We start from the raw sequence: 24246 nt of genomic DNA, 5'->3' as shown, positions 1-24246 counted from the left end.
TACAGGAGTGGTTCCGCCCGAGACACACGAACCTTTGGGTTGGAGGCCAGCCCGCTCCAGCCCGTTCCGCGTGTCAGTCCCTTTAAGGCCCCAGGTTCCAGCCCCGAACGCCCCAGCCAGTTCCCAGACTCCGCCTCCTCCTCTGCGGCGCGGGCCGCACTCCGCAGCGTTCCTGAGTGCGCGCCGTTAGCAGACGTTCCGCTCCTGATTGGCCGCCGCACCCTGGCGAGCCGGGATTGGCGGGCGGCTGGTCCCGCCCCTCGCCCTCGCCAAGGCCCGCGGCCGCCCGGGTGTCCTCGCGCCTGTCTTCCGCGCGCAGCCTGGCAGTTTGCCTTTTCCTCGTCTTCCAGCCTGCGTCCATGGCCGCCGCCGCCGCCGAGGAGCCCTTCCCCTTCCACGGCCTGCTGCCCAAGAAAGAGACCGGGGCCGCCTCCTTCCTCTGTCGCTACCCGGAGTATGACGGGCGGGGGGTGCTCATCGCCGTCCTGGACACGGGGGTTGACCCCGGGCCCCCGGGCATGCAGGTTACATCTGATGGAAAACCAAAACTTGTTGATATCATTGACACAACAGGAAGTGATGATATGAATACTGCTATAGTAGTAGAGCCAAAAAATGGTGAAATTATTGGCCTTTCAGGAAGAGTGCATCAGATTCCTGCAAGCTGGACAAATCCTTCAGGCAGATATCATATTAGCATAAAAAATGGCTATGACTTCTATCCAAAGGCTCTCAAGGAAAGGATACAGAAAGAACCCGCCCATCACTCTCCCTTCCTCCGCAGGTCCCTCGTGCCCCGGGCGCCGGCCAGTGTCTCTTTTCAAATGAGGGTTTTTACAATTCTTGTTATATGTTGGGGGTGGGGGTGGGGGGAAGAAAGGGGGCAAATGACCTACCAGAACTCAATTTTTATTGCTGAGTTTGGGAGGTTGGTTTTGGTAAGAATTGTTTATCTTGAAACACGAAAGCCGGGTTTCACGGAGATAATGCGGTCAACTTCCGGAATTGTTTCCTCTGGTACTTTTCTGTATTCTATTTTAACCCATCTTCTGCAACCCACTGGTTTAGGGTCACCGAGACGCATGGCTTACTTAGTCTTTATTTGACATAAGAACAACTTTAATTTAGTTTGGTTTTGGAGAACTTCAGACTTGATTAAATTAGACTTAGGTATATTTTTAGCCTCCAAATATAAGACAGCATACTTTCATAAAAACTTAACCATGACTTAGTTTTGCCTTAGGCAGCTTTTTAATCGTGAGACCAGGGTGCCATCCTGAAAGGTAATTTTAAAGGATGTGTCTCTGGATTAGACGTATTCTGCCTAAAGTTTTCAAAGTTTGACTTATGTAAATTTAGTCTTAGCCTGTTACTGAAATCCAGTAATAAACCATTTCACTGATCTCGTTCAAGATCCATCTCCCTAAAAGTCTAACCTGGATAATCCTAGTGTGTGCTGATCTCTCCCTTATTTCAGTTCTTCATCTGTGTTTCTTAACCCTCCTTTCTACACTAAACGCTGAAATTAAATAATTCTCTTCTTCCTCCCATGCCTCTCCCTCCCCTGGACTGTGCTTTCTAATAACTGAGGTATCGTTTTTGGAGGCTAGGACGTAATGCAGGGGGAAAAGGGAACCTCTGGTTCCTCCTGTTAATTCTTCAGCAGCACTCTGGAGTATAACACAAACCGGGCAGCTTGGTGAATCAGAAGAGCAGGTACGGGGCCCCCTCCTGGTAGCCCTAGTGGTACAATTAGTTGTTCTAGTATAACAATGACAGCTCTAACCTCATTGAGGCTTTATTACCGAGCAGTAATGGTTTCCATTCTGTTGTGGTATAGTATGTTTACCTTTTTTCTTTATTGTTTTTTAGAGGAAGGGAGGGAGGGAGGGAGGGAGGGAGAGAGAGAGAAAGAGAGAGAAACATCAGTGTGAGAAAACATTGATTGATTGCCTCCCCCATGCACCCGCCCGGGGATCCAACCGGAAACCTGGGTGTGTGCCCTGACCTGGAATGGAACTGGCCACCTTTTTGGTGTAGGAGAGGACTCTTCCAACCAACTGAGCCACCCCCGCCAGGGCAATATGTATACTTTTTATAGGGGTAAGTGGGAAGAGCACAGCTGGGGTAAATGGTTCACTGGTTCTTTGTCAGGATAACAACAGGATCAGAAGAGTTTAGATGAGTACCATCTCAGTAAAATTACTTCAGTAGAATTTCCCATGCCTGCTTACCAAATTATTTCATTACTCTCTGTACAGTAACAGTAATTCTCATCCCCCAGTGTCACTATGAAGTTGATTGAGGTTAATTACATGTGACTTTTTAAAGTGCTCGAGAAAAGTGTTAAACACTACTTTTTTTAAGCGAGGATATTTAGTTAAAGGAGTTTATACTGGGTCTTAAATCACCCAACTGTCTGGAGGATAAATATGCATTAGATATTTCCATGTAATGGCCCCGCTGGTGTGGCTCAGTTGGTTGAGTGTAGTCCTGTGTACCAAAAGGTTGCCAGTTGGAACCTGGTCAGGGCACATGCGTGGAGCAAATGCAGGAGGTAGCTGATCAGTGTTTCACTCTCACATCAATGTTTTTCCCTCTCCCTCTCTTTTCCTCTCTCTATAAAAATCAAATCATAGCAATTTGTTCATATACCCATATGGCACTGAGGATGTTTCATTTCAGTATTTATTCTGTTTACATACCTTTTTCCTGGTTATGTTAAAATTCCCCGAAAGCATATGTCTAATTTTATTCAGAATCACATGTGTGGCATTGACTATTTTTGCTGAATGGATAAAATGTATCATAGAGATAAATAATTTTATCATGGAGATAAAATGGGGAAAGAGGTTGCATGTAGTCCTAAAAAAGTCTGTCTATTTTTATTTACTAAAATATAATAAAAATATCATTATATATAATTGGTTACTAATGGGTGCTATATAATTCATTTTGATTTTTATTCTTCTTCAGTTAACCTTCCCTTATTCCCCCAAACTGGGTTTTGTGTTCTTAAATGCTTTTATAGATTCTGTCTTTACCTTTGTTATTCATTGTCCTACACAGCAGCTATCTCTTTAATCATCTGTTTTTTTAACTGGATTGTAAGCTTTTCGAAAGCAAAGCCTGATTTGTTCATTACGTTTTCAGAATGATAGTCATTTAATAGTATTTATTTATAAACTATCTTTCCTTGCTTAAGACAATATTGTCATTATCTTCCATGAAATTTCAGGTAAATATTCATACATTCATGTTGTTTTGTTTGTGATAATTTGTGAGCCCTTCCCCCCTTTTGTTTTGGTCTTCTACAAATGTTTAATGGATGCTTCCCAAGCCTTACCAACTCCTCTACCATAACTATTTCAGTGGAGATAAAAAGGAACTTGACTTTTGGGGAAAACCTTTGGACATTTTATGTTTTGTGCAGCGAGCTTGATGGGCCAGTAAGCATTTCTCAGTCTCCCACCCAAAGTACACGGGGTTGATTACTTTAGCTCTACTCAAAATAACTGTCCCTGTCTTCTTCAGTCCCTCCTTCTCCTGTGACAGCTCCCTCTCCTGAAAGATGAGGGATATAGTTCTAATGTCAGAAGTTCAATTTCCTTCTTTCCTTCTCCCAGAACTCCATTGCAAAATTCTCAGCGGGTTTGCTGTTTTAAAACTTCTCATTCCTAATTCTAAATTCCTTTTTTTGACTTATTATCTCCAGTGCAGTGGTTGCTTTCGTCTAATGGTGAAGTAAGAAGTACATGGATAGAAAATAGCATATATAAGACATTTTTGAATGAGAGAGAGATCCTAGTAAGTAAAGCCCTGTCAATAGTAGGTGTTGCCCTAGCTGGTTTGGCTCAGTGTCAGCCTGCGGACTGAAGGGTCCCAGGTTTGTTTCTGGTCAGGGGCACATGCCTAGGTTGTGGGCTTGATCCCCAGTAGGGGACGTGCAGGAGGCAGCCAATCAATGATTCTCTCTCATCATTGATGTTTCTGTCTCTCTTTCCCTCTGGCTTCCTCTCTGAAATAAAGTAAAGTTTTTTAAAAAATAGTACATGTTAAGCCATTAAATCGCATTAGGCTTTCTTCCTACATGCTGATAATGAGGTTTCTAATGAGAGGGATCTGTGTCTGACTGTTAGTGATCTCTTGTGATTACTTGATCTCAAGTTGTTTACTCATTAAATGAGAAAGGTGATTTGTATTCTTAGTACTACAGTGGGGCCTTGACTTACGAGTGTCCCGACTAACGAGTTTTTCGAGATACGAGCAGTCTCTCGGCCGATTTTTTGCTTTGAGTTGCGAGCTAAAATTTGGGTTACGAGCCAGCTTCAGATACCCCGCCGCTAGTTGGCGCAGCGAACGTCACAGTGAACGCCACAACATCAGCCCAGCATCACATGTCTCACTCGTTCACTTTAAGATTTGACATACGAGTAATTTGAGTTATGAGCTCCGTCAAGGAACGAATTAAACTCGTAAGTCAAGGCCCCACTGTATTAAAATACTTGTATAGACAGCTCCCAAAGAATAAACATTTAGATTGAGAACTACCATACATAAAAATCACAGCTGTGCAGCCCCTAACAAAGCTATCAGCCCCTGGTTTTCCATGGCAACATGATTGGAGTGAGATTTGGAGTCCACCAGCCACTCCCTTGCTTTGCCTTATAAGGAAAAAATGTGTGCCTAGTGACTTTTCCTCTCCTTTCAGTTATACCTTAACTACAGAGCATTTAAAATTAAAATTTATTTTTTATTATTATTCTATTTTATGGTTGATAGTATTGCAGAGTATTACATATGTTCCCCATTAGCCTGGCCTTTGCCCCCATCCAACCAGCTCCTGCCCTCCCCAGGTCTTTACCACACTATTTATTGTCTGTGTCCATTGTCTATGCATATATGCATATCTGTTCTTTGGTTAATCTCTTCCCTTTCTTCCCGCCACCATCCTTTTGGAGCCTGTCAGTCTGTTCCATGCATCCATGCCTCTGGACCTATTTTGTTAGTCAGTTTATTTTGTTCATTAGATTCTACAAATAAGTGAGATCATGTGCTCTTTGTCTTTGTCTTATTTCATTTAGCATAATAATCTCCAAGTCCATCCAGGCTGTCACAAAGGGTAAGAAATCCTTCTTTCTTTTCAGCACCCTGTATTCCATTGTGTAAATGTACCACAGCTTTTTTATCCACTCATCTACTGGTGGGCACTTGGGCTGTTTCCACTTCTTAATTATTCTATATAATAAAAGCCTAATATGCGAATCGACCTAATGGCAGAACTACCAGCAGAACAACTAGTTGCTATGACCTGCACTGACCACCAGGGTTCAGACGCTCAATGCAGGAGCTACCCCCTGGTGGTCAGTGTGCTCAGCCAGAAGCAGGGCTCACGGCTGGTGAGCCCAGCTGCAGTGGCAGGAGCTTATCCCGTTTCTGCCGCAGCGCTAAGGAGCAGCGAGCCAAGTAGTAAGGAGCAAGGGGTCCCGGATGAGAGGGGGGCGCAGGCCGGGCTGAACCCTTCCCCAGGGACCCTTCTCCCCACCCCCCAGTGCACAAATATTGTGCACTGGGCCTCTAGTTATAAATAACACTGCTGTGATCAGGGGCGTGCATACATTCTTCCTGATTGGTGTTTCAGGATTCTTAAGATATATTCCCAGAAGTAGGATTGCTAGTCAAACTGCAGTTCCATTTTTAATTATTTGAGGAAACTCCATACTGTTTCCACAGTGGCTGCATCAGTCTGCATTCCCACCAGCAGTGTACTAGGGTTTCCTTTTCTCCACTTCCTGGCCAGCATTTGTTTGTTGGTTTTTTGATAGTAACCATTCTATCAGGTGTGTGGTGATACCTCATTGTAGTTTTAATTTGCATATCTCTGATAATTAGTAACTTTGAGCATTTTTTCTTATGTCTCTTGGCCATCTGTCCTCTTTGGAGAAGTGTCTATTTAGGTCCCTTGCCCATCTTTTAGTTGGATTTTTTTGTTTTCCTTTTGTTAAGTTGTATGAATTCTTTACATATTTTGGAAATTAACCCCTTATTAGATCTGTCATTGGCAAATAATGTTCTTCCATAAAGTGGGTTCCCTATTCATTTTGTTGATGGTTTATTTTGCTTTGTAGAAGCATTTTAGTGTGATGTATTCCCATTTGTTTATTTGTTTCTCTTGCCCTAGGAGATGTATCAATGAAAATACTGCTATGTGAGACATCTGAAATTTTGCCGCCTATCTTCTAGGATTTTTTGCTTTTGTGACTTAATTTAAATATTTTATCCATTTTGAGTTTATTCTCGTGTGTGATGCAAATTGATAGTCTAGTTTCATTTTTGCATGTACCTGTCCAATTTTCTCAACCTTATTTATTAAAGAGAAGATCATATCCTTACTCCATTGTATGCTCTTGCCTCTTTTGTCAAATATTAATTGGGCATAATGACTTGGGCTGATTCCTGGGTTCTCTGTTCTGTTTCGTTGGTCTATATGCCTGTTCTTGTGCCAGTACCAGGCTGTTTTGATTACAATGGCATTGTAGTATAGTTTGACTTATATTGTGATCCCGCCCATTTTGTTCTTCCTCAAGATTGCTGAGGCTATTCACAGCCTTCTGTGGTTCCATATACATTTTTGGAATATTTGTTCTAAATCTGTGAAATATGCCTTTTGTATTTTAATTGGGATTGCATTAAATCTATAGATTGCTTTAGGTAGTATGGACATTTTAATGATGTTAATTCTTCCAATCTATGAATATGGTATATGTTTCTACTTGTTTGTATCTTTCTCTATTTTTTCCCTATGTCTTACAATTTTTTTAGTACAAATTTTTGTATCTCTGAGGTTAAGTTTACTAGTATTCTTAGGTTTTTGTTGCAATGGTAAATAAGATTGTTTTTTTTTTTTAGTTTCTCTTTTTGAGTGGTATATAAAAAATGCCATCCATTTCTGGATGTTAATTTTATATCCTGCTACTTTGTGGAATTCATTTATTAAATTTAGCAGGGTTGCCCTTGCTGATTTGGCTCAGTGTATAGAGCGTCGGCCTGCGGACTGAAGGGTCCTGGGCTCGATTCTGGTCAAGGGCACATGCCCAGGTTGTGGGTTTGTTGTTCCCTAGTAGGGGGTATGCAGGAGGCTGTGGTTGATGATTCTCTGTCATCATTGATGTTTCTATCTCTCTCTCTCCTTCTCCCTTCCTCTCTGAAATCAATAAAAATATATTTTAAAAAATTTGGGGGGTGTTTTGGTGGAGTCTTTAGGGTTTTCTATGTGCAATAAGATGTCATCTGTGAATAATGACAGGTTTACTTCCTCCTTTCCAGTTTGGTTGCCTCTTTTATTTTTTCTTGTCTGATCGCTGTGGCTAGGACTTTCAGTACTATGGCGAATAAGAGTGGTGAAAGAAGACAGCCCTGTCTTGTTCCTGTTCTTTAGGGAAACACATTTAGTTTTTTCCCATTGAATATAATGTTGGCTGTAAGTTTGTTATACATAGTAGTAGTTATGTTAAGGTATGATCCCTCTGTTCCCACTTTCCTGAAAGTCTTTATAATAAATGGATACTCGATTTTGTTGAATGCTTTTCTGTGTCTATTGATAATCATCATGTGTTTTTATCCTTCATTTTGTTTATGTGATTAATCACGTTTATTGATTTGCATATATTGTAACAGTCTTGCTTCCCTGGAATAAATCCCACTTGGTCATGGTGTCTGAGCTTTTTAATATATTGCTGGATCTGATTTGTAATAACTTGTTGAGGATTTTAGCATCTATGTTTGACAGGGTTATTGGCTTGTAATTTTCTTTGTGATATCTTTATCTGGTTTTGGAATTAGGATAATGCTGGTCTCATAAAGAGAGCTTGGATGTCTTCACCCCTCTAGAATTTTTGGAATAGTTTGAGGCAGCTAGGTGTTACCTCTTATTTGAATGTTTGGTAAAACTCACCTGTGAAGCCATACAGACTTAAGGACTTTTGTTTGCTGGGAGTTTTTTTGATTACTGCTTCAATTTTATTTGTTCTTATAATAGGTCTATTTAGGTTTTCTGCGTCTTCTTGATTGAGTTTTGGAAGATTTTATATTTTTAGGAATTTGTCCATTTTACCCAGGTTGTTCAAATTACTGGCATATAGTTGTTTGTAGTATTTTCTTACAATCCTTTGTATTTTTGTGATGTCAGTTGTTACTTCAGCTCTTTCATTTCTGATTTTATTTGAGTTCTCTCTCTTTGTTTCTTGATGGGCCTGGCTAGCAGTTCATCAATCTTGTTTATCTTTTCAAATAACAAACTCTTTATTTTATTGATATTTTGTTGTGTGTTTTTTTAGCCTCTGTGTCATTTTTTTCTGCTCTGATATTTAATATTTCCTTCCTTCAACTTACTCTGGGCTTTTGTTGTTCTCTTTCTAATTCTTATAGTTGACTTTTTTCATCTGGGAGATCTATCCAGTGGCTGTGAGTGGGGTGTTAAAGTCCCCTACTATACCTGTATTGCTGTCAGTCTCTCCCTTAAAGTTTTCTAAGAGGTGTTGTTGTTTTAAATTATTATTATTAAATATATTTAGGTGCACCTATATTGGGTGCATATATGTTTACAAAGGTTATATTTTCTTGTTGGATCGATATCTTTAAATATTATGTAATGACCTTCTTTGTCTCCTTTATGGCTTTTAGTTTGAAGTTTATTTTGTCAAATAGGAGTATTGTTACCCCAGCTTTTTTCATTTCCATTTGCATGCAATATATTTTTCTACCCATTCACTTTTAGTCTTTGTGAATCTTTTGCTCTGAGGTGGGATCTCTTGTAGGGTTACATATGGCAAAGGCTTTTTATATTGATCACACAGTGAATCCATAGCAGGGTGTTCAGTGGAGGACTGGCATAATACAGTTTGTTTGGATATTAATTTCTGTGGGGGCCAAGAATGGACACTGGGAGACACTGGCATTTTAGTATGAAGGCAAGAAAGCATGGTTAGTGGAGGGTACTGATAGTGAAAATCAAGAGAAGAGGGTGGATTTGAATTATATTTTAGAAGTAGAATTAAGAGGACTTCCTGACAGATTTGATGTGGGGGATAAACTAAAGAGCCAGAGAAGGACTTTTAAGTTTCTGGCTTGTATGTTGATTTCCTGAGATGGCAAAGCCTGGTGAGAAACAAGTTTTAGTGTTAAGTTTGAATTTGGATATTTATGAAGTTTGAGTGCTTATTATGGCATCCAATAATGACATGTTATTAAACATTTTCCCCCTAAAGTTTTGGTCTTGTGTAGCTCCAAGCTCACCTTCAGATCTTTTTTCAAGTGTTACCTCTTTGGTGATACCTTTTTGACCATCTTGATTAAAATAAAAACTCCCATACTTCCTGTGCCCTTTTCCTGCTTAACTTGTCTCCATAGTAGTTATCACCAACTGATGTGTTATATTTTTTACTTGTTTAGTGACTGTTTAATATAAGATCTGTGAGGTCAGGGATTTTTGTGTATTGATCATTATTATATTCCCAACCCTAAAACAAAGTGTGGTCTATAGTAAATGCTCAGTATATATTTATTAACCAAGTATGTGAAACCACTTGAAGGATTCTGTGGTGTTTCCTATGAGTAAATTTTCTTTTTAGTATTATCAGACTTTTGGCTTAAAACAATTCAGTTCTTTTTATAACAAATGCAGATTTTTATAGGATGTTTTATATATGTGTACCTCTGCGCGCGCGCGTGCACACACATACACACGAGGATTGACGTTTTTTTAAGGAAAAAAACTTAAAACTATAACTCATATTTTAATTCTCTTTAATTTTTAGGTTACATCTGATGGAAAACCAAAGCTTGTTGATATCATTGACACAACAGGAAGTGGTGATGTGAATACTGCTACAGTAGTAGAGCCAAAAGATGGTGAAATTATTGGCCTCTCAGGAAGAGTGCTTCAGGTTGGAGCTTTTATCTTTTCATGGATTTTTTTCTTTTCATTTTTTGTATTGTCATCTCAAACTAATAATTTTAGCTTATATTTGATGGTATGGTGAGTATTAGATAGCTATTACTGTATAACAAATTACTCTAAAACTTCATGATTATAACAATAAATATTTGTTATCTCAGTGTCTGTGAGTCAGGAATCTGGATGTGACTCAGCTGCGTGCCTCTCATTCGAGATCTCTTCTGAGCTTGTTCTTGGTCAGGGCTGCAGTTTCATCGGAATGCTCCATTTTGTTGGGGAAGGGATTCAGTTTTCAAGCTTGCTCAAGTGGTTATTGGCAGACTTATTCTTTGCTACTTAGACCTCTCCATGAGTCTCCTTCACAACATGTAGCTCTCTTCCCCCTGGGATGGACTCCCAAGAAAGAATCCCCAAGATGGAGGCCATGGTCTTTTTATAAATTAATCTTAGAAGTGATATTCTATTATTTCTGTCATGTTCTTAATCTTGGAAGTGACACTTGACCATGTTCTTTTCATTAGAAGTGAGTCATTAATTCCAGCACACACTTAAGGGGAGGGGATTTTACAATGGCATGAATACCAGGAGGGTGAGGGTTGATAGGGACCATCTTTGAGGAAGTCATTGTTTTGTTGTTTGATAGCAGGCTTAGAATGGGTGTGTGTGTGTGTGTGTGTGTGTGTGTATGTGTGTGTTTCCCAGTGTGATTGCCAGATTGTTAAACTTTCAAGTTTTGAATAGACAAATGGGAAAAGTAACCAGATGACAGTTTTGCCTTCATCTTTTCCTAGCCCTTCTGGGAACTTGAACATGAAATATTTAGGCTTTAATAATTATAGACTTAAGTGATTAGCTTTGTCTTATCTAACCATATAATAAAACCCTAATATGCAAACTGATGGTATGGTGGAACAACTGGTCGCTATGACGTGCACTGACCACCAAGGGGCAGACTCTCAATGCATGAGCTGCCTCCTGGTGGTCAGAGCACTCCCACAGCAGGAGCACCACTCAGCCAGAACCTGGGCTCACAGCTGGCGAGTGCAGTGATGGTGGTGGGAGCCTCTCCCTCCTCTGCTGCAGGCGGGTGGTAAGGAGCAAGGGGTCCCGGACTGCGAGAGCCCTGGACTGCAAGAGGGATGTCTGACTGCTCCCCCAGGGATTGGGCCTAAGTTGACAGACATCCCCCGTGGGGTCCCAGACTGTGAGAGGGCACGGCTGGACCAAGGGGACCCCCCCCATCCCCACCCCTGTGTACGAATTTTGTGCACCAGGTCTTTAGTTTCTTATAATTGGTAGACAGGCTGGAATAAGCAAAAAATATGAAAAATTATTAGAAAACAAACATAGACCAGTTCATGAAGCATTAGCTAATGAGTTTGTTAGCTGGCAAGAATTTGATTTTTATTCAGTACTCATCTTTTAAACCAGGGGTCCTCAAACTTTTTAAACAGGGGGCTAGTTCACTGTCCCTCAGACCGTTGGAGGGCCGGACTATAGTTTAAAAAAAAACTATGAACAAATTCCTATGCACACTGCACATATCTTATTTTGAAGTAAAAAAACAAAACGGGAACAAATACAATATTTGTATTTGCATGTGGCCCGCGGGCCGTAGTTTGAGGACCCCTGTTTTAAACCAATAAGCAGAATTAGTTTGGGAAATAAGTTTGTGGTTATTTATGTGTGTAAAGAGCTATGTTTAACTTTTTCCATTCTTTACCATCTGTCTGAATTATGTTTGAGCATTATCTACTGGAAAAGTTTGTTGTGGCAATGAGTTAGTTTTCTGTGCTGCATAACAAAGTAACAAAAAATTAGCTTAAAATCATATACATTCCTACATTTATCTTACTGTTTCCATGGGTCAGATGTCCAGGCATGGCTCTTTGCTCATGGTCTCAGAAGACTGCAGTCAAGTGTTGGTGGGTTCAGTGGCCTCATCTGAGACTCCTCTTCTAAGTTCACATGGTTGTTGACACAATATATTTTGTCCTGATAGCTTGCTTATTGAAGGCCAGCAGAAGAATCTCTCTGACCTCAGGAATGGTCTCAGTCTCTCTTTTAAAGAGCTCACCATTAGGTCACACCCACAAAGCTAATCTCCCTTTTGATTAACACAGTCACTTGATTAGGGACCACAATTGTACCTGCACTATCCTTCATCTTTGCCATATTACTTACCATAACATAATCACAGGAGTGATATTCATAGATCCTGCCTTCACCAAGCGGAGAATACTATACAAGGGCATGGGTGATTTTAGAATCTGCCTATCACAGGCAGACAGCAGGCAATAATATTTTGCTTCCTTTTTCATGTGTTACAGACTGAATGTTTGTGTGCCCCCAAAATTCATATGTTGAAGTCCTAACACCCAAAGTGATGATGTTTGGAGGCAAAAAAGACCTCTTTAATAGGATTTCACTGCATGGAACATTAACACTAAGGATGACACTTGACTCATAAGAAAATGTTCATTTTGTTAGGCATCTTTAAAAGACCCAGGGAAAAGAGATGTAATGACTAATTTAAGAGATTCTGTTTCTTGTGTGACAATCAGTCTTGTTATGTTATAGTGATCATGTATTTAAAACCATTTTAAAGATACCAACTTAAAATGGTCAAAATATAAAGTTTTGATTTTTAAAGAGACTGAAAATGTCTTCATTTGTAAAGAATACTCAAATAGGTAAAATGCCGTTTTCCATAATTGCCTCATAAAGAATGGTTAGCTTTATTCTAACTTGGTTAAGGTTAGATATCAGAACCATAATTTCTGATTTTTTTTTTTAAGTTTAATTTTTGTGGCAAAGTATTCTATGAGGAAAGTACATAGTAGTGATTTGAAAAGAAAAATATCTGGCCCTGGCTGGTTTGGCTCACTGGATAGAGCGTCAGCCTGCAGACTCAAGGGTCCTAGGTACGATTCCGGTCAAGGGCATGTACCTTGGTTGCAGGCATATCCCCAGTAGGGGTTGTGCAGGAGGCAGCTGATCCATGCTTCTCTCTCATCGATGTTTCTAATTCTCTATCCCTCTCCCTTCCTCTCTGTAAAAAATCAATAAAATATATTTTTTAAAAAAGAAAGAAAGAAAAATATCTGGTTGCTGTCTTGGCTGGGTGGCTCATTTGGTTGTAGCTTCATCTTCATCCCATACACCAAAAGGTTGTGTGTTTGATTCCTGGTCAGGACACATACAAGAGGCAACCAATGTTTCTCTCTCACATCAATGTTTGTTTTTCTTTCTCTCCCCCCATCCTCTCTCTAAAAGTCAGTAAACATATCTTCCAGTGAGGTTTAAAAAAAAATAAAATAAAATAAAAAAGAAAGCTTTTAAGAACAAAAGTATCTGGTTGCAGGGAACATGCAGATTTTGGTTTTTTTAAATAAATATAAGTTATGTCTATCAGATTATTTTTATTGTATTACATATACTTTATTTTTAAAAATTAAATATTTTTAATGCTCACTAGAGGATATATTTTACTGATTTTAGAGAGAGGAGAAGGGGATGTGTGTGTGTGTGTGTGTGTGTGTGTGTGTGTGTGAGAGAGAAAGGGAGGAGAGGGGGAGTGGAGAGAGAGAAAGAGAGAGAGAAAGATATGAGAGAAACATCGAGAGAGAGAGAGAGAGAGAGAGAGAGAAAGAGAGAGAGAGAAAGAGAGAAAGATATGAGAGAAACATCGATTGGTTGCCTCCCATATGCGCCTTCACTGTGGATCAAACCTAGGTATGTGCCCTGATGGGGAATCAAACCCACAACCTTTCAGTGCACAGGATGTTGCTCCAACCACCTGAACCACACTGGCCAGGGCTATATTACACATATTTTAAGTAATTGTAATTAAATAAACAGCTGTTCATTTCACAGTTCTTGTAATTACTTATTCTAATATCAGGGGTGGGGAACATCTGGCCTGAGGTCCATATAAGGCCCAAGAAATCATTTGGTCTGGCCCTGACAAGGCATTAAGGCAGTGGTTCTCAACCTTCTTAATGCCGTGACCCTTTAATACAGTTCCTCATGTTGTGGTAACCCCCAACCATAAAATTATTTTCGTTGCTACTTCATAACTGTAATTTTGCTACTGTTTTGAATCGTAATGTAAATATCTGATATGCAGGATGTATTTTCATTGTTACAAATTAAACATAATTAAAACATAGTGATTAATCACAAAAACAATATGTAAGGGTCGTTCGACCCCCAAAGGGGTCACGACCCATAGGTTGAGAACCGCTGCATTAAGGGGTGATTTAATTAAATGTTTGACCAAATATAGCAGGCTAATTTTTTTTAAATATGTTTTTATTGATTTTTCGAGAGAGAGAGAGAGAGAGAAACATTGATGAGAGAGACACATCGACCAGCTACCTCCTGTATGCTCCCTAATGAGGACAGAGCCTGCAATCCTGGCATGTACCCTGACTTGGAATCGAACTGGTGACCTCTTGGTTCATAGGTTGACATTCAACTACTGAGCCACATCACCCTGACTAGCAGGCTAATTTTTAGGTGGATAATTTTGTGTGGTCCAAGAATGATGTTATTAAATAACCAAATGGCCCGTGGCAGAAAAAAGGTTCCCACCCATGCATTAAATCCTTTGATAGTTCAGGGCTTTTTGTAATCTCTTAGTAAAAGAAGTTGCCACTAACCTAGGGTTACAAAGTCCATTGTGTAGTAACACGCCTGTGATTAAATATTCTTTGAATTTGCCAACTAGTGACTACTTAACGTTTTGTTGTTGCAACACTTTATTATTATTGTTACATCATCAGCTATTGCAAGAACATTAGAGCTTAGAATTCCTATTGTCTAAAGAAGGTTCAGTTTTGAATGAAAAGTGCTAGTTTATATGCCAACATAGTTGAAATGTTTCATAATCCAGACAGTCCAATTCATTCAGAAATGATTACTGATATGCAGGCTTTTAAAAGGTCAGTATATCTTTTAATTTTTGTGAGTGATTCTTTTTTCTTATTTAGTTGTGAGAAAATTTCATCCCAAACTTTCTTATCTGGGGAACAATTTGATGAGAGATGTGGGGATGAGTTGGTTAAGGATATTGCATAAATGAGAATTGATGAGTGAACCAACTCTGAGTGGTTGAGAGTTTGACCTCATAATTTATATACATTTAAAAGCTGTTTTTAGTGATTATAGGTCCTATGATTACAAAGAGTCTGAATCCTCCACATTTTCCTTATTGACATTTCAACTTGGTTGATGTTCAGTGCATTTTGTTATTCATGAGAATCATAAGGTAGGGATTATTTTCTTCCTTTTAAACATGAGGAGCTAGAAGCCTGTGGTTCCCACCTAGTTAAGAGGTTGGATTCATAGCCAGGTTTATATGACTGTAAATTGCATACTCTGAATTTTATGCTGAATATTTTGGTTTCCATAATAGAACCATATTCCAGTTTTCTTTCCTACTTTTCCATTTGGGCAAGCAATTTAATTTCTTTTTGCTTTCTCCATTTGTAAAACTGGCCATACTGCTTACATCATTCTGTTAGTTAAAAGCTTTAATGTTATTTTTAAATACTTTGAGATAGTTGATAAGATTATTATTAAATCTATACTAATAAAAGGGTAATATGCTAATTAGACCGGACGTCTTCCGGACAAAGTCATAGCAGCTGCGAGGGCCAAGGCCCGGTGGCGCAAGAGAGGCAACGGTGTCGAGGGCCCAGGCCAGTCCCACGCACACCGGGTGGCCCCTCCATCTGCAGATGCGGCACTGGGAGAGGCGGGCTGGTCCCACCCGCTGCCACGTGGCCCCTCCATCTGCAGAGGCGGGGCGGCCTGCGGTCCTGGAGCCTCCGCAGAGGCTGGACAGGGTGTGACCTAGGTGCCTCAACCTCCCACAGCCCCTCCCACAGCCAGCCTGGCCCCTTTGCTCCCCACACACACACAAGTGGGCAGGAGGCGGGGCCAGTGCTAAGAAGCCAGGGCTGAGGGTCAGTAGCCCTGGCAACGGTGGCCAGCTTTGGCAGTAGCAGCGGAATGATGGGGGCAGCACCTTCTCCTGATCTTCCTGGTCACTTCCCACAGAGTGGGGCCAGACTGTGGCTTAGGACATCCCCTGAGGGATCCCAGGGGGCAGGCCAGGCTGAGGGAACCGCCCTCCAGTGTACGAATTTTTGTGCACCAGGCCTCTAGTGTTATATATAATTAAAATGATCTTATAGAACTTTTTTCTTACTAACACAAAGAGCTCTTACTTAGTTTCTAGACATTATCTCTGTTATATCTTAGAGCCCAATGAAGCTCTTGTTATTAATGAGAAATCGAAGATTAAGAGGTTCTGTAAATTGCTTCCCCTCCCAACTATTTGATGGGCAATAGAATGATGAAGGGAGAGGTGAGGTGTCTTTGATACTTAAGAACTAAAGATCTTAGTGATTTAATAAGGTTGCACATGTTGAAAGCACTTTATTAACTATGAAGCATTGTGTAAATGAAGGCTATTCTAGTTGAACCATCTTATTTATGGCTGAGATAAAAGGAGCCAGAGAGAGATTTAAGTGGCACTTTAGAATATTAAAAATAGTGCTCTAGTATGTGAGCCTAATCACCCAAGTTGAGTCATTAGGATAGAAGTGAAATACATTTTTCTCCAGTAAGTAAGTCGTTGGAATTGGGAAGCATTTAGTGCATCAATAATTTACTTTTTTTTCTATAGATTCCTGCAAGCTGGACAAATCCCTCAGGCAGATATCATATTGGCATAAAAAATGGCTACGACTTCTATCCAAAGGCCCTCAAGGAAAGGATACAGGTGATGTTCAATCTAGTATCACTGACTTATCTCCTTTCTCAAATTTTATTCCTACTGAAGAAAAAAATTATTAATTCTCACTAACTTCTAATTATTTTGGATGATGGGAGACTTTCAAACAATGACTTCTTAAAGAAAGATTCTGTTCAATGGAATTTTACCTATTAAAGTCACTGTCCTTAATATTGAACACATGCATAAGCTTAGGGAAACTCGATACACTGAAATTGTATTAAATGTTTGTGCATTTGTGTTTTTCTGGGAAATGGCATATAGCTTTCATTGGATTTTTGAAAGACTTTTTTTTTAAACCTCAAAACGATTAAAGACAGTTGATTTAAAAGCCATACTTTTTAGCTTTTATGACCATTTGTCCTATTTTTCCATAGATTAGCCTTGATTCCAGTTAGTTATCATTTAGTATTAAGGAAAGTGTTACTCAAACCTAAAGCAGCTGCAGTATAGGAAGCACAAATCTGTCATTAGAGAAGTAGAGCTGTGAATAGAGGGATAAGGAGCCTGCTTTAAAGCAGCACTATTCAGTAGACCTTTCAGTGATGATGGAAATGTTCAAAATGTTCAATATTTGTCCATTATGGTAGTCACTAGCCACAGGTAGCTATTGTGAACTTGAAATGTGACTAGTATGACTAAGGAATTGAAATTTTAACTGATGTAATATTTTAGAATTTCAGTTTAAAAAGCACCATGTGGCTAGTGGCTCCCGTATTTGACAGTGCCACTGTAGAAGATGGCTATGATACTAGTTGCTGATGTAGACAGGGTTCAGGGCTTCAACTGTAAAATGAGATGTAAACCTTGAAAATGAGCCTGAAGGGTAAGACCTCTGGGTCCTTTTATCTAATCATAATATCATTATCTGCTTCTCCAGGGGTCTATGGACCATAAGAAGATATATTACATTTATAATAATCAATACTTGTTAGATTCCAATCATTATTACAAAAATAATGCACCTAACTTTTATTTGGTACTATTTTATTTTAAAATTTCAGGCTGAAGTACACATATACAGCACAATGTTTTTATGCACTGTATTAAATTTAATCAACTGTGTTGATTAGGTATAAATTAACATACAAAAATAGAGTGATAAAGTTAAAGCTGAACCCCACACTCCTTAGCTCAGTCAAGTTGCTTATTTTACTGGAAAGGACTTTTCCTTTGGGAGGCACCATGGGTTAAAGACAATGGAAATTAAGGTAAGATCAATTTTAGTAAAAAATAAACCTATCAAGTCAAAGAGGATCAGAAATTAATATGCCAGAGAGGGGGGAAATTAAGGAAGCCTGCATGTCCATCAAAATGCTGCTGCAGTCTTCCTCCTGGATCCTATGCTTCTAGTTATCTTGAGACATTTCTCAGTTCTGTAAGGTCCCAAAATACAGGTATGTTTGTTTTTTTACTTTCATTGACTGGGAATTCAGTTATCTGACATTGTATTATTTACTCTTTGAAGGTTTTAAATTGTGGCATACAATGCATAAAAATACATTTGGGTGTGTTTTGATAAGCTTCTCTTAAAACCTAGATGCAGTGAATGAAATCATTTTTTAATAATCCATTCATTGCTTTATCAACTTGATTATAAATGATTTTTTTTATCCTCCTTATGAGAATCATGTAGCATCAGAGCTGATAACTAGGTCCACATATGAATGAATGCCTAGGTTTACCTGAATATCTGTCAACCTCATTGGGAGGTAATTTTTCTGTATTTACAGAAAGAACGGAAGGAAAAAATCTGGGACCCTGTTCACAGAATGGCCCTGGCAGAAGCTTGTAGAAAACAAGAAGAATTTGATGTTGCCAACAATTGCCCTTCTCAAGTTGGTTCTCGTCATTTTTATTTAAACATTACTATAGGACCCTGTACCATAGAGTTCTTAGAGAATTATGAATAGACTGTTTTTTCCCACAAGTTTTAAGTTGTTTAGTTTTACTCATTTTTTCTTTAGTGTTTATCTGAAATCAGTTCACATATGTACTAATTTTTAAAAACTTATTGAGCATATAAGAACATGTAAAGTGCTTAAATCTAAGTGTGTAGTCATGAATTATCACAAAATGAACATCACATATTAGCAGCAGCATCTCATGCCTCTTCCTAGTTACTGCTTTCTTGTTCCTTCTTAAAGGCAACCACCATCCTAACTTCTTTTTTTTTTAATATATTTTTATTGATTTCAGAGAGGAAGGAAGAGGGAGAGAAAGAAAGAAACATCCGTGATGAGAGAGAATCATGGTGGATCGGCTGCCTCCTGCAAGTCCCCCACTGGGGATTGAGCCCACAACCCGGGCATGTGCCCTTGACTGGAATCGAACCCGGGACCCCTCAGTTTGCAGGCCGACACTGAGCCAAACCGGCCAGGGCTTAACTTCTAAAACTATTGAATGATTTTGCCTATTTTGAAGTTTGTAAACTGGAATCATGCAGTGTGCGTTCTTTCATGTGTAGCTGATCTCATGCAGTATATTTGTGAGATTCATCCATATTTGGGGTGTTGAAATAGTTTGTTCATTTCCCTTGATATTTGTTGGATACAGCACAAATGTATATATCCATTCTACATATTGTTATTTTCTTTGTTTTCAGTTTTTGGCTATTGTGAAAAATACTATTTTGAATATTCTTTGTGTGTGTGTGTGTGTGTGTGTGTTTAGATTCTATATATAAGTGAAACCTTTGGTATTTGTCTTTCTCTGTCTGACTTAGTTCACTGAGCATAATACCTTCCCATTCATGTTATCACAAATGGCAGGATTTCATTCTTTTTTATTGCTGAGTAACAGTTCATTGTATATATCTATCACATCTTTTTTTATCCAGTTACCGATTGATGGATACCTAATTTGCTTTCATATCTTGGCTGTTGTAAATAATGCTGCAATGAACATAGGGGTGTAGATATCTTAAAATTTTTGGAATTTATAAAAATTAAATTTTTATTCACTAGAACCATTCAGGTGAATGTACAGCAGTCTAATGTAGTATGTAGTTAAAACATACTTAGGTTGAAGCATATGAAATTCTCATTATTGTAGATCAAAATGGTTAAATAGCTTATATGTACATGATAATGTATATAGTATATACTTAACGTAGTATATTCTAAAAGAGATAAGATAGTTTATGGTTCCTATTATTGGGTTCTTAAGAAACAGATTTTAAATGGAAACAGTCCCAATATAAAAATGAAAAAGTTGATAACCTATTTATAGCAATTTTATAATTACTTTTGAAAATGAGTAATGTAGATAAAGGATATGTAACGAAAACATGTTTTGGCCAAATGATATCACCAACATAAAACATAGTGTCCTTCTCGAAGTGGGTGGAGTGAGTGAATGAAAGATTGAGTAAAAGAAGTATTATTTTTTAAATGTTTAATATATTAATTGATGCTTGCATCATTAAATTGAACTACAAGTTGCATAGATATAAAAAGAAAAATTTCTTAAAATTTTCCAGGGTAAAATAACTATTGTTAGGTCACAATGTCTGTGGTTATATGTTAATACAACTTTTCAAGAGTACAAAATATACTAATATTAATGTATTTTCCCATTGATTAGGTAAATAAACTAATCAAAGAGGAGCTTCAAAGTCAAGTGGAATTGCTAAATTCTTTTGAGAAAAAATTTAGTGATCCTGGCCCTGTATATGACTGCTTGGTATGGCACGATGGTGAAGTCTGGAGGTAAACTTCATGTGTTTTACTAGAGGCCCGGTGCATGGATTCATGCACCGGTGGGGTCCCTTGGCATGGCCTGTGGGGATTGGGCCAAAACCAGCAGTGCAGTGCTGCCTGTCGCTCTTGGCTGCCACTCCAGCTCATCCCAGCCTGCTGTGCCTGCATGAGCCCTGCATCTGGCGCCCATCGGTCAGCTGAGCAGCGCTCCCACTATGGGAGCACACTGACCACCAGGGGGCAGTTCCTGCGTTGAGCGTCTGGTGGTCAGTGCGCGTCATAGCGACCAGTTATTCTGGTTGCTTGGGTTGCTCCAGGCGCTTAGGCATTTATATATTAGTATACAATAGATAGCTCTTCATGTCAAAATATTTTTTGTCTACCCTGAAGGACATTAAACCCTCAAAACTGCCAGAGATTTGGTTTATTATTACATTAATATCACTAAGCAAAACTATTTGAAAGCCAAATTGGCTTTTGGGTAGTTTGGATAAGCCTTTTGAACTTCTTAGTACTTTAGACACTAAACCTGACTCTTTTTCGTTTAAAGTTTATTTCACTAACCAGATAGTTATCAGTAACCAGAATTTATCAGTTTAATAATTGATATATATATAAAAGTGTTCCTGATTGAAGTTGGGCAATTTGGAAAGTAACTTCAAGAGAATATTGCAAAGCATCTACTTTGGGCAAGCAAGGAAAGCTGAATGAAGATATCTAAATTGAGACAAGGTGGCTAAGTTGAAGTGAGGCATTATAATACAGGTGGTATGATACAGATTTCTAAGATGGAATCCTAGCTGTTTGACCTTGAATATCTCTAATCCTGTTTTCTCATCTGTTAATTGAGATAATAATACTACTTTCCTAGAGGATTTTGTAAAAATTAATTTTGTTTCTAGACACAGTATGCACTCAATAAATGTAAGCTTTTGCTGCTGTTACTAATAATAGTAATATTGATGTTTTATACTAAGTTACTTATCCTACACATTTTCAGTTTTTTTCTTAGTAGAATTGCACACTACAGATACATTTCTTGGAGTTGGTAGTATGACTTCTTGAAAACTATCTGCATGGAAATAGGAATGTGTTCTTAACACAGATATATAGGCATATGTGTGTTTCAGGGTACCAGCAGTAAACCAGAGGCTTTCCTTAAAACTCCTTTTTTTGTTTCTTTTGCTTTGGATAGAATTATATTTTAATTTTTTTAAACCCCTAAAACTTGAAATCAAATATAGCTTTGTAGTTTGAGTCCCTATTCATATGCAGAGAATCATTTCCCAAGATACAGGACAAGCTATGATGACTTGATTACTTTTCTCAGATTGTTTACTTTACAATGTACCCTTCTTAAAGGAGGTATTTCCTCCTATGGATGTCAGTACTATCTCATCTCTGACAATTGGTATAAATTTTTAATTGAATGAGAAATTCCTGCTCCATTTGCATTTTTCATTCAGATGATATTAAATATTAATGTAGTTTTTGCATGTATTCAGTTATGTTGTATGGGTGTGTGAATACATGTAAGTGTACACACATTTGTGAACATTTTTTTTTCCTACAAAGCTATGCAGAAAGCTTTGATCATAGTGATTGTAACATAAAAAGTGTTCAAAGGTATGGTTTAGCAAAATTTGGTATATCCTCTACATAGTGTAACATGAGATAGTCATTCCTAGTGATAAGGCTTAGGTGAATTTTATTGTGGGAGAGGAGTCAAGGTTAAATGTGAGGAAAATACTAGATACAAAACTGAGTATATGTGGGGAAAATGTACTACAGAAGGACTGAAAGAAATACTATAAAATTAGTAGGGATTGCATAGTGGGGCAATAGGTGGTTTCAATTACAGTATTTTACATGACTGAAAACTGCAGGCTACTTTGTCCTCAGGGAAGGGAATCTAGAATCACGAGGTCCAGGGTGCCAGTGTATGTTTCCAGAAGGTTTACTTGGTCGTTAAGGCAGTTGACAGAGTAAGTGATAAATTATAACAGGTTGTCAACAGTATTCTAAGACACCTTTAGAATTTTTCTGTTGGAAATGATGTTTAATCAAACATTAAATGAAATGCAATCTGAAATCACTAGAGTAACATTTTAGAAAATATTATGAGTGAGAAATGTAGCAGAATTATGCTTCAAGTGCTACTGGGAATACCTTTTTTTAAAGCATCATAATATCTCACTTAGGGCTTTAATCTCCCCACCTCATTTCAGAGTTAGATCCAGAATTTTTTTTCAGAGAATCTTAAAAACTCCACATCACCTAAGGCGAACTTAGACACAGCAATTTCTGAGGGAGAGTAAAGTGACCTTAAGTATCATGTGTTTGTTTTGTTTTTGTTTCACAAAGAATGCCAAGTCTATCCTCCCCCTGCCACATTTCCAGTAATTGTTAAACCCACATATCTGCACTTAGTAGATAACCTAATATAACTATACTCTTAAGCAGGGGTCCTCAAACTTTTTAAGCCGGGGGCCAGTTCACTGTCCCTCAGACCGTTGGAGGGCCAGACTATAGTTTAAAAAAAACTATGAACAAATTCCTATGCACACTGCACATATCTTATTTTGAAGTAAAAAAACAAAACGGGAACAAATAACAATATTTGTATTTGCATGTGGCCCGCGGGCCGTAGTTTGAGGACCCCTGCTCAGGAGGTATGGTGTCAAACTCACTATATCGTTATGGAGCAAAAAACTGGTTGAGAGAAGTAGTATGTATTTATAGAAGATTACATAAAGGAAAGACCATTGATTTGTTTCTTTTCAATAGTTTTTTATTTTGCTATCTCAGGTTTTTTGTTTTTTGGGATTTTTTTTTTTAGATTTGATGAAAGCTGTGGATTTTTTCCATAGAAAATTAAACAAATGTATTCAAAATGTTTAGGAATTTATAAACCCTAAATCCCTAATTTTTTCCATGAACCTCATTTTCATATTCCCTTTCTCTGTATTCTGACAACTGTTCCTTGAATTAAGCCAACCAGACCTTCAGAAAGGTTTTAACCTTGAACCACATTCATGGAGTTATTATTGAAGTTACTAATATTTATGTTTATTTTGATAGCATATTTGAATTGTTGAGTCACTTTATATTGATGGTGGTTATAAGAAACTGATCTGTGAAATGCATCACTGTATTTGCTGTGATAATTTTTGAAATCATTTTTATTTTCCAATTACAGTTGACATACAATATTATATTAGTTTCAGGTGTACAACTGAATCAAAATTGGGCATTATATAACTTACTAAGTGATCATCCTGATAAATCTTGTACCCATCTGACACCATACATATTATTAGAATATTGTTGACTGCATTTCCTGTGCTGTACTTTACATCCCTGTGAATATTCTCTAACTACCAATTTGTACTTCCCAACCCCTTCACCTTTTTCACCCATCCCCATTCACAACCATCAAAATGTTCTCTGTATCTGTGAGTCTGTTTCTGTTCTGTTTATTTTGGTTTTTTAGATTCAATTTTTATCTTTTCTTTTTCTTCTTAAAGAAGACCCTTTAACATTTCACGTATTACTGGTTTGGTGGTGATGAACTCCTTAGCTTTTTTTCTTATCTGGGAATCTTTTATCTGTCCTTCCATTCTAAAAGATAGCTTTGCTGGGTAGAGTAATCTTGGTTGTAGATCCTGGCTTTTTGTCACTGAATATTTCTTGCCAATCCCTTCTGGTCTACAAAATTTCTATTGAGAAATTAGCTTACAGTCTTATGGGTGCTCCCTTGTAGGTAACTAATTACTTTTCTCTTG

The 24246-nt window shown here is 38.3% G+C and overlaps 1 protein-coding gene across 4 annotated transcripts in view; it reads left to right on the top strand.

The window, feature by feature from the left end:
- The first annotated feature begins 264 nt into the window (after nucleotides 1–264).
- Nucleotides 265–24246, top strand: part of TPP2 (tripeptidyl peptidase II) — an 83969-nt gene continuing 59987 nt past the window's right edge. For 3 of the 4 annotated variants that reach the window (XM_005858187.2, XM_005858186.2, XM_014528236.1), the window contains exons 1-5: nucleotides 265–524; nucleotides 9816–9944; nucleotides 16653–16748; nucleotides 18494–18598; nucleotides 20346–20470. In XM_005858187.2, coding sequence (XP_005858249.1) covers nucleotides 360–524; nucleotides 9816–9944; nucleotides 16653–16748; nucleotides 18494–18598; nucleotides 20346–20470 — 620 coding nt within the window. In that variant the 5' untranslated portion in view covers nucleotides 265–359. Of the gene's footprint in view, nucleotides 525–5102; nucleotides 5123–9815; nucleotides 9945–16652; nucleotides 16749–18493; nucleotides 18603–20345; nucleotides 20471–24246 lie in introns of those variants that run through there. The other variant, XM_014528233.1, reaches the window with a different exon arrangement.

This window comes from Myotis brandtii, unplaced genomic scaffold (genome assembly GCF_000412655.1).
Source record: "Myotis brandtii unplaced genomic scaffold, ASM41265v1 scaffold116, whole genome shotgun sequence".
Taxonomy (NCBI): domain Eukaryota; kingdom Metazoa; phylum Chordata; class Mammalia; order Chiroptera; family Vespertilionidae; genus Myotis; species Myotis brandtii.
The sequence above is the reverse complement of the archived record's forward strand: the minus strand, read 5'-3'. Positions and strand labels throughout refer to the sequence as shown.